This window comes from Belonocnema kinseyi, chromosome 3 (assembly GCF_010883055.1).
Source record: "Belonocnema kinseyi isolate 2016_QV_RU_SX_M_011 chromosome 3, B_treatae_v1, whole genome shotgun sequence".
Lineage (NCBI taxonomy): Eukaryota > Metazoa > Arthropoda > Insecta > Hymenoptera > Cynipidae > Belonocnema > Belonocnema kinseyi.
Genome location: NC_046659.1, coordinates 6,599,069 through 6,614,368, shown reverse-complemented (window position 1 = coordinate 6,614,368; position 15,300 = coordinate 6,599,069). Strand labels below are relative to the sequence as shown.

Below are 15,300 nucleotides of genomic sequence, written 5' to 3'. Positions count from 1 at the left end.
TATTCATCATTATTGGACCGATTGAAAATCGAAATCGCCGAAAAACGACCGCATTTGAAGAAGAAAGAACCGCTTTATCATCACGACAATGCGCCTGTTCATACATGCTTAGTTGCACAAGCAAAATCGCATGAAATCGGCTTCGAATTCGAGTTAGAAAATCGTTGTACTCGCTGTATCGACCTAAAAGGAGAGTATGTTGAAAAATAAAACCGACTTTGGCCAAAAAAACGTCTCCATGTTTCATTTTTCAGAGACTTATCAGACTGCCTAGTATGTGGCAAATGAGTATTTGCGGCCGAATTTCCCCTCGCTGATGAACACTGTTATAGCTCATTCCGGAGACTAATGTCAAGTTTAGTTTCCGAATCAAATTTGAAAGAATTCTTGGAGTAAAAAAAAATAGGTATAAAACATTCTTTGAAACAAAATTATGTACCAAAAATGTTCTCAATCAAAAATTATGTAAAAAAATTTTCTTTTGTTAAAAAAGTTGTTGAAAAAATCTGTTGGAAAAAGCATATTTTGATCAAATTCTGGTTGCACAAATATTTGTTGAAAAAAGATTTGGTGAAAAAAATGTTCATAGAAAAAATTGTGTGAAAGAAAATTTAATGGAAGACAACAATAGTATGGAAAAAGTTTTATAAGGGAAAAAATGTTCGGAACAATATTTTCCTTTACATTACGTTTCTTGAAAAAAGTAACTCTTTGTTGCTTCGCAAGAAAATTCGAAACAATACAAAATTGTTTAAACAATGTATGTGCATCTACAATTTGAATAGTTGAAAATAAGTTAGAAAGTTTGGGGGAAACGTGATTTTATGAGTATATTCGATGAGCTAATTATTGATTTTCTATTTTATAGCTCATTCCGGAGAATGTCAAGTTTCGTTTGCGAATAAAGTTTTAAAAAATGCCTGAAGTCCCATTCAGGAGACTGCTACTGTGCGCTCACAGAATAATGGTATTATTCAGAAGGGTTAAATCATTCACAAAATTTTTCCGCCTGTGACAATGGAGTAATGGATCCTTTTACAATTTCTGAAGTGGTCGATCATTCAATAGTGGTAACCTGCTGTTAAAGCGCACCAACACTGACATCAATGAAACTGGCAGGTACATTCCTTAAAACGTATTAAAGTTTACGGTCCGATTGTTACCGTACATTTGCACTGTACAACTTACTTATTATTGAATTAGGAATAGCTCAATCATCATCCATAGTACCTTACGCTACTTGCTGATAATGTATATAAATTCCATTTTGAGGCATATTTCCTCGAAATATCAAAGTATACATATTTTATATTTTCAAACTTTTTGAATAGATTTGATTTGATAGGCAGAATAGATTTTTCGTTTACAGAGGGGTTTCAGTTTTCATTTACTTTTTGCCTTCACTTGTTGCTCAAAATATACACTTAGTTAAACACGATTACCCCCTTTACGGTTCCGTGCCGGGCTGATGATCAGGTTGGAGGGGGATACGAGAACATTTTCCGAAAACAATAATTGTCCTCTAAAATATAGTCTAGATTTAATTGTCTTCAGAAATCTGCAGCATCTACATTATATTACAGTGGTACATTTAAATTGAATCGTGTATGAACTTTGTTCTGTACTGCCATGGAGGTCGAGTCGAAGGCGCGTTACAATTTTTGGATAACTGCAATGCAAAGTAATGTACGTTACTACACGTTACTTTAAAATCTGATTTTGTTGATATTTACTATCAGTAAGAGAATTGTGGGCTTCTTCATGGCATCCCTTTCTACTCTCTCTGATTCGAGTTTGACAAGAATATGACTCAAGCTGTTTCACTAAAACCTTCAGACGGGATAATTGGAAACAACAAACGTCAGAATTACAACAACGGCCAACTGAACACCTTTTGCCACGACTTTCACTAGTCAATAACAACAATTAAAAATTTAAAAAATGAGCAAAGATCTGAATGAAGTGAATTACGCTTCAAAAATAATAAATGAAAATACGTTTGTATATATCATAATCTTTGAATTTCAATGTAAGCATAGATTCTCAATTGTTCATAAGAATGAATGTAAGATTAGAAAAATGCTATTTTAAATGGTATTTTCTTCTTTTCGGAAGACTTTGGCCCGGTCAAGACCAGGGGTTCGCCCCTGGAACCAGTTGCAAATTTAGAACTCTATTATTGAACACACGTGTATCACTATATATCATCGTATTATATATTTTCTTTCGATTCAAACCATTCCTTCAATATTGCCTTATAAACATTTAATTACAAAATAATCTTTGAAGTATGACAGCTGCAATTTTTTAGTTAAGATTATCAATTTTTTAAATTAGTTAATTGGTAGCTTCCTAATAAACCTTCGCTCTGTTACAAATCTGAAAAATCGTTCTTTTTTAATCAACGAGTGTTATCAACAAAAACCTAGATTTAACGAACCTGCCCATTTACTCGCGTTTCTTGGATCAGGCAAAAGAAACAGTTTTATCTCCTTAAATTGGTTCTTAAAATAAGATAATCTTAATTAAACTACAACCACCTGTTAATTACGGTCTTATAAACAATTAATTGTAAATCAATATTCGGTCTAATGCAGCTGCAATAAGGTCGTTGGATGTTTGATAAAAATTGCATTTGTAAAGAACAACTTACCTACTTCTTACATTGATAAAAGAAAATGTTTTAAAACGTTATTTCGGACGATATTGACCAATAAAATAGTAATTTTTTGAATATTATAATAAGCTCACCAAAAACTAAATTGAAACTTGTATGCAGGAACAGGGGTTCTAGAAGACACCGGAGGAAAGTAAAGATATTTCTTGATCTCCAAAAAAAAAATTTGACCACTGCCAATACAATCACTATAGTTTAGAAAATGTTTGACCTTCATTTTTGAACTTTGTTTTGAAGTTCCTTTGTGGGAGATAAAAGTTGAAGTTAAGATATAAGTTACTTAAAAGAAAAATGAAGAAGAACATAATAATAGAATTTAAATACCAAGATTTTGGAAAAAGGAATCTATGTGTGGTTCGAAACCCACGAACGCGCAGAACTCGCGACAATAGAAAAAACAGTAATGCCGGCTACTCTAGAGTTGGGGAAGCTAATCAGTATGGAGTTACGATATACCGGCAAAGTCTTCAGGGTTTTGAGGTGATGGACTGACTGAGGGAGGACCTACTAGAGTACTACGATACCAGTAAAACCCTTAATCAAGGAAGCTACGTAGCGCGGCTGCATGCACTGTTACGCGCGAAACACCCAGTATTCTCGCTCTTTTCGCAATAAGTGATGTGAAATCGTGTTAAGGGCATCCTGAAAAGGGTTAAATATGCCAATCATCTACTCTACCACAGTCAGAACTAGCCAGCAGCAGAGAAAGAGAGGCAACGCTAAGACTAAGCGCGGGCAAGCAACGAGTAGAGGAATAGTGATGATGTAGAAAATCCATGATTCTCTTAAGCCCGAAGATCTGCCTCAAGTGGATGACGCACTACGTGGAGACTTTTTCCGAAGGGAAAGACCTCTGAATAATCAATTCTATTGTGTGTGATGAGGCAAAAGATTTGGCGGAAGTTATCCATAAAACAAAACGAATGATTGATCGTAAGACCAAAGAGCATATGCATCGACTCAGGAGAGATAGACTTCAAGGAGCTGTGCAGTGGCCTCATAACTCCTAGCTACCCAGGGCCTAGTTCATCCCAGGATCGCTCTATGCCATGAGGTTACGTAAGACTTATACCGAACCATCGTTTGAATTCAACATATGATGTAGAAATTTTTCTCACGAGCGCGAGACGTGATTGCTCTTAACTGTACCACGATGTCACTTAGAGTGAGTGCCATTTTCTAAAATGCCACCCTCTCCCTGTGTAGTCCCGCTGTTGCCTTCATAAAAAAATATTTAAAAAGCAATTATCATACCAATATACAAAAGAAAAGGAGATATAAGCGACTGCAATAATCACATAAGGATTAGCTTATTAAGTACCGTAAGTGAAATATACTCAAAAATACTTATTCGTAGCGTAATGAACTTAACAGAAGAAAATATTTAGGAATTCCTAAGTGGGTTTATGCCAAGAAAGTCATGTACGGATCAAATATTTAGCTTAAGGCAAATCGAAGAAAAAACTTTGAGAGTAGGAAAGTAAGTTTTCCGTGCATTTGTTGACCTAGAAAAAGCTTTTGATACGGCAGATAGATGTAAACTTTGGGAAGTCCTGAAAGAGTACAGAGTCAATGGATGGCTCCCACAGACTATAAAAACAATAAATTCGGGTAGCAAAGCGAGTGTAAGGGTAACTGGGAAATTGAGTGACTGTTTCGATATTATTCAAGGAGTTAGATAAGGATGCGTTATGTCTTCATAGTTATTGATATTATTCATGGACCAGTGTTTAAGAATTCCTCTTTTCAAAGAAGAAGGTGTAGATCTCGAAACAGTAAGAGTACGAGGATTAGAGTTCACAGAAGATAAGGTTGTTATGGCAGAGTCAATCGAAGGCTTGCAAAGAATGTTGAATAGACTAAATACAAGCATGAAGAGCATGGGCCTCAAATTTAACCTAAATAAAACAAAAACTATGGTGTTCGAGGTAAACAGTGAGAAAACAATATGCAAGATTGTATTAAATGATGAAAGTATTAAACATGTTGATAAGTTCGTATAGATAGATGAGGAGTTAGATAGACGAGGAGTTAAGATAGATGCATAAACGTAGGTAAGAAGGTTATTGGTAAAAAGCAGGACCCCTAAAATATATCAAATAAACCTAAAATGGCAATACATCATTCTATATTTGTACCTACTGTACTATACGGTAGCGAGACATGGACGTATCAACAAAAATATAAGAGTAAAATTAACGTAATTGACATGAGATTCTTGCGCATAATATGCGGGAAAACTCTGATGGACAAAATAAGTAACGAGATAATTCTCAAAGAATGTGGTGCAGAAGAGACGCTGGTAGACGCATGGCAAAGAAATCAGACAAGAAGGTTCGAGCATGTAGACAGAATGCCAATTGAACGGCTAATGAAACAAGTGTATCAAGATAAAGTAAATGGCAGCGTGCCCAGAGGCAGACCATGGAAAGAATGGCTGGAATGTGTAAATGAGACCCTAGTTAGAAGAGACATATGAAGCCATAAAAACACGAGAGCCTGCATGAAAAAATGCATCGACGTAAAAGAAGCTAGAGAAGTATGCCTAGACAGAAAAGTATGGCGGCAAATAATCAATACAAAGAGTGTCAGTAGAGTGAATGGTTCCTGAAACAAAGGACCTTTGATACGAATGGACCTAAGTGGGGAACCTCACATGACGAGTTTGTTAGGATCTTCACTTGGGGTGACTGCTAAAGAGATTGATCAGCAACCTGGGTCGGAGCAGTGTTGCGAAACGAACGTGTTATTTAAATATATAACACGAGAATTGTGGATCAATTTAAAAATTTTATATCCCTGCCTCACATTACTCCTTTCCCCACCGAGTGAGTCACGCCTACTTCGAAAGGGAAATGGCTTAATGTTATGATAATAATACTAATAAAAAAACAGATTAAATAACTACCACAGGGTCCCATTGGAAGCACTTGTCATTTATTTAAATTGCACTAGTTCCCAGAAGATCCAGGATGAATGACACATATGGCCACGTCTCACGAACATGTGATGGATCGCCACAGGGCTTGACGAAATCATCAAGACAAGATGGTAAAAATCTCGTGTCTTCAGGACACAGAGCGAGCCAAATATGGCAGCCCTCTGCAACCTTCTCGAAAGCACCCCGGCATGTTATTTGCCGGGGCCGAGAATTCAATCACGAATATAGTTAATTTTTAGAAATCCTAGAAAACGATTATAGAAGTCGAGTATGCAATGGAGACTGTTCTCCGAAAATCGTCTTTCCAGAAAATTGATTAATTCTCGTTCTGGACAATTGACTCTAACTCCCTCGAAGCGCATGGCAGCGCAGGATCGCGGCCAACACCGTAAGAGCTACAAAGATGGTAGTTGAGCACTCTTAGGATGGCATTGTGTCTGTAAAGATTTGTCGTTTCCGCATTAGTGGGAAACCTTGATAGTATATGTTCTCGGTACTCAGCGTGTACATGAAATGCTCTGCACATATCTTCGGGAACTTCTTGAGAGAAAATACGGCTACGGTATACTAAGGTAGAAATTACACCATCATGGCACGTGAAATTGAAGCCTTTTGTGTCTGAATTAGGTCCGGATGATCTACATCCGGATTATACAAGGTGCCGAACCATCTAAGAAGCAGTCGGAAGTATGTCATAACGCACAAAAATAAGCAAAAAAGTCCTCTAGCAAAAGGCTGTACGAAGCTTAGTTTGGGAGAACCATCTAAGAAGCAGTCGGAAGTATGTCATAACGCACAAAAATAAGCAGAAAAGTCCTCTAGCAAAAGGCTGTACGAAGCTTAGTTTGGGCAGAATAACAGTAAGTATCCCAAACGTTAATATAGTGTATGTTTCTTGGAGACACACTTCAGTTACCGCATTAGATAATTCCCCGTTGAGTTGTATCTCTTCCATATTTTATTGCAAAACGCAAATTTCAAACATACAAAATTGTTAACATTTTTAATCTTTCTCCCTAACATTTATTAACAAGATCAAACAAACAAAACAACCTTTTCCTCAGAATTTATGTTATATAACATGTAACAAGAGTAATAAAAATATGAGAATTCACGAAATCCGGCAAAATTGCTTTCTCAAAAGATTTTAGCAATAAAGCATATTTTCTAACAACAATAGTCACCCTTTTAGATTCCTCTCAGAATTTCTGTTACATAACCTGTAACGAAAATCAAAACAACAAAAAACTTAAATTCAAGAAACCGAGCAAAATTTGTTTCTTGAAAATTTGTTGGCAATATTAAAATAACAAAACACTTTTTCTCATAAAAAATCACCCTTTTTCTCTCCTCACAGAATTTCTGTTACATAACTTGAAAGAAACCTAACAAAAAACTCAAAATTAGCGAAACCTAGAAAACATATTTCTTGAAAATTTGTTTTCAAGATGTAAAAAACAAAAAAACATTGTTTAACAACAAAAGTGACCCTTTTCGATTCCTATCGGATTTTCTGTTACATAACTTGTGACAAAAATAACAGAAAACTTAATATTCACAAAACCCATTTATAAGATAAAACTTTTAATTGAAAAAGATACAGTTATTTGTTCCTTTCAGAATTTTGGTTACATAACTTGTACCAAAAGTAACAAAAAAAAAGAAGAAAATTCGAGAAACCCTCCACAATGTCATTCTTTAAAATTGGTTGACAAGATTAAAATAACAAAACACCTTTTCGAACAACAAAAGTCACCCCCTTTCGATTCCCATCAGAATCTTTGGTTCATACCTTCTAACAAAACTAACAACAAAATAACAGAAAACTGAACATTCGCGAAACTTAGCAAAGTAGATTTATTAAAAATGTATAAGCTAGCCTAACATAAGATAAAACCTTTACTAAAAAAAAAAAGGTGATGTTTTTGGTTCCTCTCAGAATTTCTGTTACATAACGTGTATTAAAAGTAAAAAAATTAAAACCAGAGAAAACCACCACAATTTTATTCTTCGAAAGTTGACAATATTAAAATAATAACAGACCTTTTCTAACAGCAAAAGTCTCCTATATCGATTCCTTTCTGAATATTTGTTACATACATTGTAACAAAACCAACAAAAAACTGAACATTCGCGAAAGCGAAAGTAACAAGAGGACTATTTAACACAAATGTTTTATATATTTAAAAAAATGGCTAAATATCACAAAATTCACCTGAGTATTAAAAATTCCCTAGATTTTCAGGAAATAATGCACTAATTACGCTTGTATGATTATGATTAAGATTTTAAGTTTGTTTTACCTTTCCTTAATTCTACAGAAAGGTAGATTATTTCTAGTAAAGTGGATACAAATAAGTGCTAAATGAAGATTTAACTCATTTTTAGAAAGATATTAATGATAGGTAAAGAAATTTTCAAGAAAGAAAGTTTGGTAGGTTTTACCAATATGGAGATTTTTGTTACTCTTTTTGCACGTTATATAACAAAAAATGGTTGAGAAACCAAAAAGAATGTTGCTAACAAATTTTTAAGAAAGAAATTTTAATCGGTTTCTCAACTTTTCAGTTTTATTATACGTTTGTTACTTTTTTTCTTTGGCAAAAGTGTTATCTTATGTAAGAGCTTACTGATTCTTAAGAAAGAAATTTTGCTGGCTCTCGAAAATGTTCAGGTTTTTATTATGGGGCCATCCATATACCACGTGGACAATTTTTCACCACTTTGTTTTCATATGTCAACAGTTCGAAACTCGTTGACTGGCTAACAGCTGTTGGTGCATTTTACAACAATTTATCGTTAAACTGGTCGGAAATTCGACTGAAAAAACGTCATTTTAGTACTCTTGAAACCCACGGGGAATGATTGTTTGGATGCTAAAATCTAGCAATAAGCTTGACTAGCAGCTCCTCAGTGGTGCCAAAGTTAACTAGCATACTGTGAAACATGTTAAAAATTCGAGTGAAAAAACGTAACTTAAGTACTCTTGAAACCCACTGGGGATGATTCTTTAGGTGCAAACAACTATCAAGAAGTTTCACTGGCAGCTTCCAAACAATCATTCGCCGTGGGATTGAAGAGTACTAAATTGACGTTTTTTCACTCGAATCTTTGACAAGTTTGACAGTCTGCCAGTTAACTTTGGCACCACTCAGGAGCTGTCAGTCAAACTTATTGCTAGATTTTAGCATCCAAACAATCATTCCCCGTGAGTTTCAAGAGTACTAAAATGAAGTTTTTTCACTCGAATTTTTAACGAGTTCAACGATAAATTGTTCCCAAATACACCAAAAGCTGTTAGTCAGTCAACGAATTTCTAACTGTTAACTATGAAAACAAAAGAATCTGAAATTTTAGTGAGTACTAAAATGACGTCCATAGAATTTTCGCGAGCTCCCGGACTATAAGAAATCCAAAAGGAGCGATAAAATGGCTGAAAAAATTCGAATTAGCTTAGGAACGTGAGCTTAAACATGATTTGACTTTCAAAGAAAAAGTCGTTAAAAAAAATGGAACTAAAAATAAAAATAAAAATTATACTGTGCGCTGGCACAACATAAAAGTTGGAGTATACCTAGAATATACCTTGTCTCATTTCAGTATATTTTCCACAGATTTAGGTAAATGTGTCCACGTGGATTCTAGCTCGACCCCCCCCCGACCCCCCTCGCGGACAAGCGTGGAATTTTGTCATAACCCCCCCCCCCCCCCCCCTCACCCTCCAAAGTGTCCACGTGGTTATATGGATGGCCCCTATCTCTGTTATAAGTTAGGAAACAGAAATTCTGTTATGAATGGATAAGGGTAGTTTTTGTGTGGAAAATGTGTTTTATTTTTAAAATCTTGCCACTAAATTTACAAAAATTGGACTGGGTTTATACAATTTTCAGTCTTTCTGTTATTTTTATTACAATTTATATAACAGAAACTCTAAATGAGTTATCTTATGTTAGTATTGTTTACAAAAAGAAAGCATTTTTGCTTATTGGCAAGTGTTGAAATTCTTTCTGAAAAGTGTTTAAAGTTCTGCAACATAAATTCTGAAAGGAATATACAAGGGTAGCTTTAGTTTTTTGAAAAATTGTTGCGTCATTTAAATGTTGCTCAAAAACTTTGAAAAATAAAGTTTTGGCGGTTTTCTCGAAATATCAGTTTTTACTCTTGGTACAGGTTATGTAGCAGAAATTCTAAAAGAACCGAAAAACGAAAGTTTTTTATTGGTAGAGGTGCTACCTTGTTTTATGCTTGCTTAACAATTTTTAGGGAAGCAAGTTTGTTAAGTTTTGAAAATGTTCAGTCTTCTGTTAGAAAAGGTGTTGGTTATTTTAATCTTGCCAACAAATTTTGAAGAAAGAAATTATGCCGGGTTTCAAGAATGTTTAGATTTTTTGTTCGGTTTGTTTCCAGTTAGGTAATACAAATTCAAACAGACATAGAAATTGCTACTTTCGCTGGTAAATAAGCTATATTATGTTAGGGTTGCTTGCAACTATTTCAGAATTCAATTTTTCTGGATTTCGCGTGTTTTTAGATTTTTATTAGTTTTGCGACAAAATATTAAACAGAAATTCGGAGAGGAATGGACAAGGGTGGCTTCTATTGTTTGAAAAGGTTATGTGTTGTTAAAACATTCCCAACCAATTTTGCTGGGTTCCTAGAATTTTCAGTTTCTTTGTTACTTTTGTTACGATTAAAATTTTATCCAAAAATCATTGACGACAAATTTGGATGACTTTTAATTCTTTTTTATTAGAGAAACTTTTGCCTACTCATTCTTTTCACAGCTTGTGTCGTTTGATCAAAAATGTAATTTTTAAAATAATTTTATCTTTATCAAAAAAAAGTCGTAGGAATAAATTGTTAGAATATTTGAGCAATACGGATAGCCGTGCATTTCATTTCTAAATCTTGAAAAAAATGGTCTCAAAAATTTTGTAAATATTCTAACTTTTCTAATTATTTTTCAAAACAGTTGGTTAACGAACTCGATCTTTCTTTTTGGGTTCTGAAACTGTGTGCCGAATCGCCACGTAATCAGATTAGTCTTATAAGTTATCCGGTATACAGACGACGACAACAACGACATCCAGACAGACACCATCGCAAAATCGTTCTTTTCGGATTCAGAGGGTCTCGAAAAGTATAGATTTAAAGAAATCCGCGATAGTCAGTTTCCACAGACAAATAATACGTTATCATTATGCTGAGAATTTAAAGAGGGTATTTCTAGAATGCAGTGAAGGTTTTTGATTTTTTTGTGGTTAGCTTGCCGAAATGAAACTCGAAATTGGTGCAAAGGTAACACTTAAGTTTAAGAAAAGTTTAATCAGTGGAATAAGCTATTTATAATAATTATTCTACCTAATGTTTAAGGGGCGTGGGTATTGAAAATAATTTCTCATTAAAAAATTGGCAAATAATCTCGCTGGAAACGAGATTCAACCGATGCTAACAGAATGTACCAATCAAAATACAAGTTTCGTAGTCTTAAACTTTTAGTGATCAATAAGTGATAAAATAAAAACATCGCTATTTAACATAAAAAAATATTAATGCATCGAAAACATCCAAGTAGAAACATCGATGTCAAAAACATCGGCATCAAAAGCGAAACATGCATATTTCGCTGTATATCAAAGTCGATGCCCCATCACTAGTACGGATAGCGTAGCTTAAAAAAGATGTAGCAGACTACCCAGAGATCCTGAGACTGACAGATGCTATCTACAAAGAGGAAGCAGCCCATCAGCGCGTCCTGTCAATGACCTGCATTGACGTCGGAAAAAATTTCGATTGAACCTCTCATAGACTTATCATCTATTAGTTGGAAATATTGAAGGTTCACTCATATATAGTTACATGCATAGAGAGATTTACGCCCCTTTGGAAAAGTATATTTAATACCTCATCTGGAAATTATTGTGTGACAACGAAAAACGTCACCTTTCAGGGCGATACCATGTGCCTGCTGCTCTTTTGCACCACATTTCTGCTTCTATCTCATGCAGTACGCAATGCTCCCAGATACCTCTGCGGCGACATTAACCATCGCCAGCATAAGGTCACTTATGTTTTTCATATGGATGACCTGAAGATCTGTGCTTCTGGAGAATGTAGTATGGACTTTCGATTGGACAACTGTGCTAAGACAAACCTGAAGAAAGGAAAGATTACTGGCGTTCCCGATGACCCTTATTTTGTGGATATAAGTATTATTAGACATCTTGCTACTGGAGAGACTTATACAGTTTACTTACTTTGCCGAAAGGAAACTCGAGATTGGTGTAAAGGTAACACTAAAGTGTAAGAAAAATGTAACCAGTGGAATCAGCTTTTAATAATAATTATTCTATATAATTGTTTAAGAGACGTGAATATTAAAAGTAATTTCTGATTTAAAAAAGTATTATATGGCCTCGCTCGATCGCACGGGTTGAATCTCAGATTCAACCGGTGCGAACAGAATTGAACAATCACAATACAAGTTTTGCAATCTTAAATTTTCAGTGACCAATAAGCGATCAAACACAAGCATCGATACCCAAAATCGAAGAAAAAACATCAATACATCGAAAACATTGAAGTACAAACATCGATGTCAAAACATCGGCACCGACTCGGCTACCGAGAGAGCCTGCTACTTGACAGGTTCCGTTTGCATAGACGAAGCATCCCATCAGCTCGTCTTGAGAATGGCCTGAATTGACGACCGAACATTTTTTGATTCAACCTCTCATAGACTTATCATCTGTCAGTTAAAAAGCTTAAAGGTTCATCCACATATGTCACATTCCACGAGAAAAAAGGACTAACGCTCCGAACGAGATTACAGGGTGAGCTACAAAAGTCAAGCCTATTCAGTAACCCGCTTTTCCATGGGGAAATCTGGTATACATATGGCTCCAGGGAAGAGGGAGGGTCAGGGCAGGTATCTATGACAGCGCGAGAATGAGGGAGTTGAGGGTCCCGCTTTAGAAGCTTGTTAACGTCTTTCACGCAGAGGTCCTGAATATCCTTCGATGTGCTGAAACATTATTAGAAACAAACGCTGCCAGGAGACAGATTACGATGTGTACGGACAGTCGAGCGACACTAACTGCGGTAGAAACACTAAACATAACACCATTACAAATTCGGGAATGCAAAATAGCACTAAAAACAAACTTACACAAAAAAAGAAAGTGTCTCTCATATGGGCTTCTGGTCACTCAGGGATCAAGGCCAAAAAAAAGCGAAACAGTTGGCAAAATGCAGAGCGGTAAGTGAATACATATTTTCCCGGAACCGGTACTAGGACTAGCGTCTTGCTTCATCGGTCTTGCCGTCAAAAGCCGGATCCGCACAAAACACTGGGAATACTGGGAGCAAATCTAGGACTGCCGACAAGGTGAAATCCATCCTGGGCTATACGTGCAGCAAGGACAGAGCCAGGGAAATCCTGGGTTCGCCAAAGAAAGAGGCAACGGCACCGGTTAAGACGCTCGCAGAGCACAAGAACTTCAACTGCCATATGCACAAAATGAAAACAAAACTTAAGACAGAGTGCAGGAAATGCGGCAGGGATGATGATACATCCATACATGTCTTATGCCAGTGTCTGGCATTAGCTAGGCTCACACAGCAAACCCTTGGGACCCACTTTATGGAACCTGAGGAAATTAAAACGCGATCGGTGATGGACATACCGGGCATCATCAAGAGGCCGCGGGTCGACTATTGAGAGAGAATAGTTAAGGGTTTGGCATAATAGGCTTTATACCTTGGACGCCAGGGAATCTTCATAAGGGCTTCCCACCCGTTTCAAAACTAATTTGCCTATAAATCAGTAGATTCTTTTCTTTTGTTGAGGGGCACCGCCCCCGAAGCCCCGTTCCCAGTCCCCACCACCCCTTGCTACGCACTTATAATAAAAAAATAGTAAGAATAATTCCTGCGGACCCACCAATTGGCCACTCATGCGGGTGTGCGCACTCGCTTTGCTCGTGCACTCAACTTCGTGCTCATTGCTCAATACGATATTAGGCTTCCTCTCCTATACATGTGTTATAATAAGTTGAATATAAAACTCATATTATGATTAATTGTGAACATATGATACACTTGCGAAAGAATCCATCATTGTTTTTTAGTTTTAAATATGTGGTCATCCATTTGTAAGGGCCCTTTTGGCCGGTACCGATTTACTTATCGGAACATATAGCCACGTAAATTCTCGGTATTTTAGGAATTTTAGGTCCAAAACCAACCCTCTAAATTGGAAAACGATTCACTGTGGCATTTTTGGAGTTGGAACATAAACCTGAACTTAGTAAAACGTGAATATCTCCTAAACTAGAACCAGCCAAAAGGATCCTTTTCATATGGACGCCCGCAGATATCGACTAAGAAAAATAAACTACTCAAGGAATGAAAGTTAAATTATTATACTATAAAAAAGAAATATATCAGCAATAAATTAATTATATATCAACCATAAATAAATATAATTCAAGAAATTTGTATTTGTTAATGAAACTGTCTTACTTTTTCTTGCCAGGGTCCTCCTTGCTCATCACCTTCACCACAAACAAGGTATTCTTCAGCGCAGACTTTTCGGATTTGATCTTTCAAACCTTTAACAGGAAATAATACAGATTAGCGTAAACGGCTTTCTTTGGTTGTACTCAAGGATGCTCTGAAATTATATTTTGTTTAAACAACATTTTTTCTAGCAAATCGTGAAAAGTTATTATTTATCGCGATAAATGTTAGTGTTAAGACAGTTAAAATTAAGATTTTTTCAACTTATTTGGTGGATATTAAAAAAGAGTAGAATTTGTATTGCCTACTGCCCGCTACCTCCTGTGAATCCGGCAAAGCAATATCTACTGCACGCCAACTCCATTTTTCTCAAAAATGGCTAAACCGATATTAATAAGAAAAATGTATATTCTAGACGCTAATGAGACTACTTATAAAATTTTTTTTTAATCCTGATAGAAATGACAGGTACCAAAATGAAGCAAAAACCTTTTTTAAGGCTACGTTTTAGAGTAATACTTTCATTTCTTTCATGCAAAAACATTTAATATTCATAAATATTAAAGAAAAAAACGGACTTTTTTGAGAAAAGTGATTTCAATTCGTTGTAAACTTTATCTCGTGCTCAGCCAGTCAGTTTTCAGAATTATTTACTACAATTTTCAGGACCTATGGTTCGGAATACCCTTCGACTGATAGAGCAATACAAATTGAAAAATTTCATTAAAAAAACTGTTTTCTGATGTTTGAAGCATATTGGACTTTCCTAACTTGCTGCGTTTCGTTTATCAAGGGAATTTTAAAATTATCAAGGCCTTAAATTGCTAACGGTGGGTAACTTGCGAGCGGACTGTATAAAGAGTTTGAGATGCTTAAGAAAGGCATATAATTTGTGACATATCACCACACTTTTTTTAATATTCTAATCAAATTTCTCATTGAAAATCAGAGAAATAGAAATAATCTGTTATATCGTGAATGAAAAACAAGTAAATTCTATATTATTGATGTTAGGGTTTTCGACTACATGAATGTATTAAATAATTTGATGTTAATTTAGTTTTTCTACTGGTCAAAAATCAATATTTTTTGGAATATGCATATTTCAAGTTGTGAAAAAACTGCTCTCAAGCTCCGCTGGGAACCGAACCCAGATCTTTCA

General features: G+C 35.5%; 1 protein-coding gene across 2 annotated transcripts in view; it reads right to left on the bottom strand.

The window, feature by feature from the left end:
* LOC117168858 (dynein heavy chain, cytoplasmic) overlaps positions 1-15,300 on the bottom strand; it is a 318,168-nt gene that overhangs the window by 126,519 nt on the left and 176,349 nt on the right. For both annotated transcript variants that reach the window (XM_033354725.1, XM_033354727.1), the window contains exon 10: positions 14,142-14,230. In XM_033354725.1, coding sequence (XP_033210616.1) covers positions 14,142-14,230 — 89 coding nt within the window. The remainder of the gene's footprint in view (positions 1-14,141; positions 14,231-15,300) is intronic.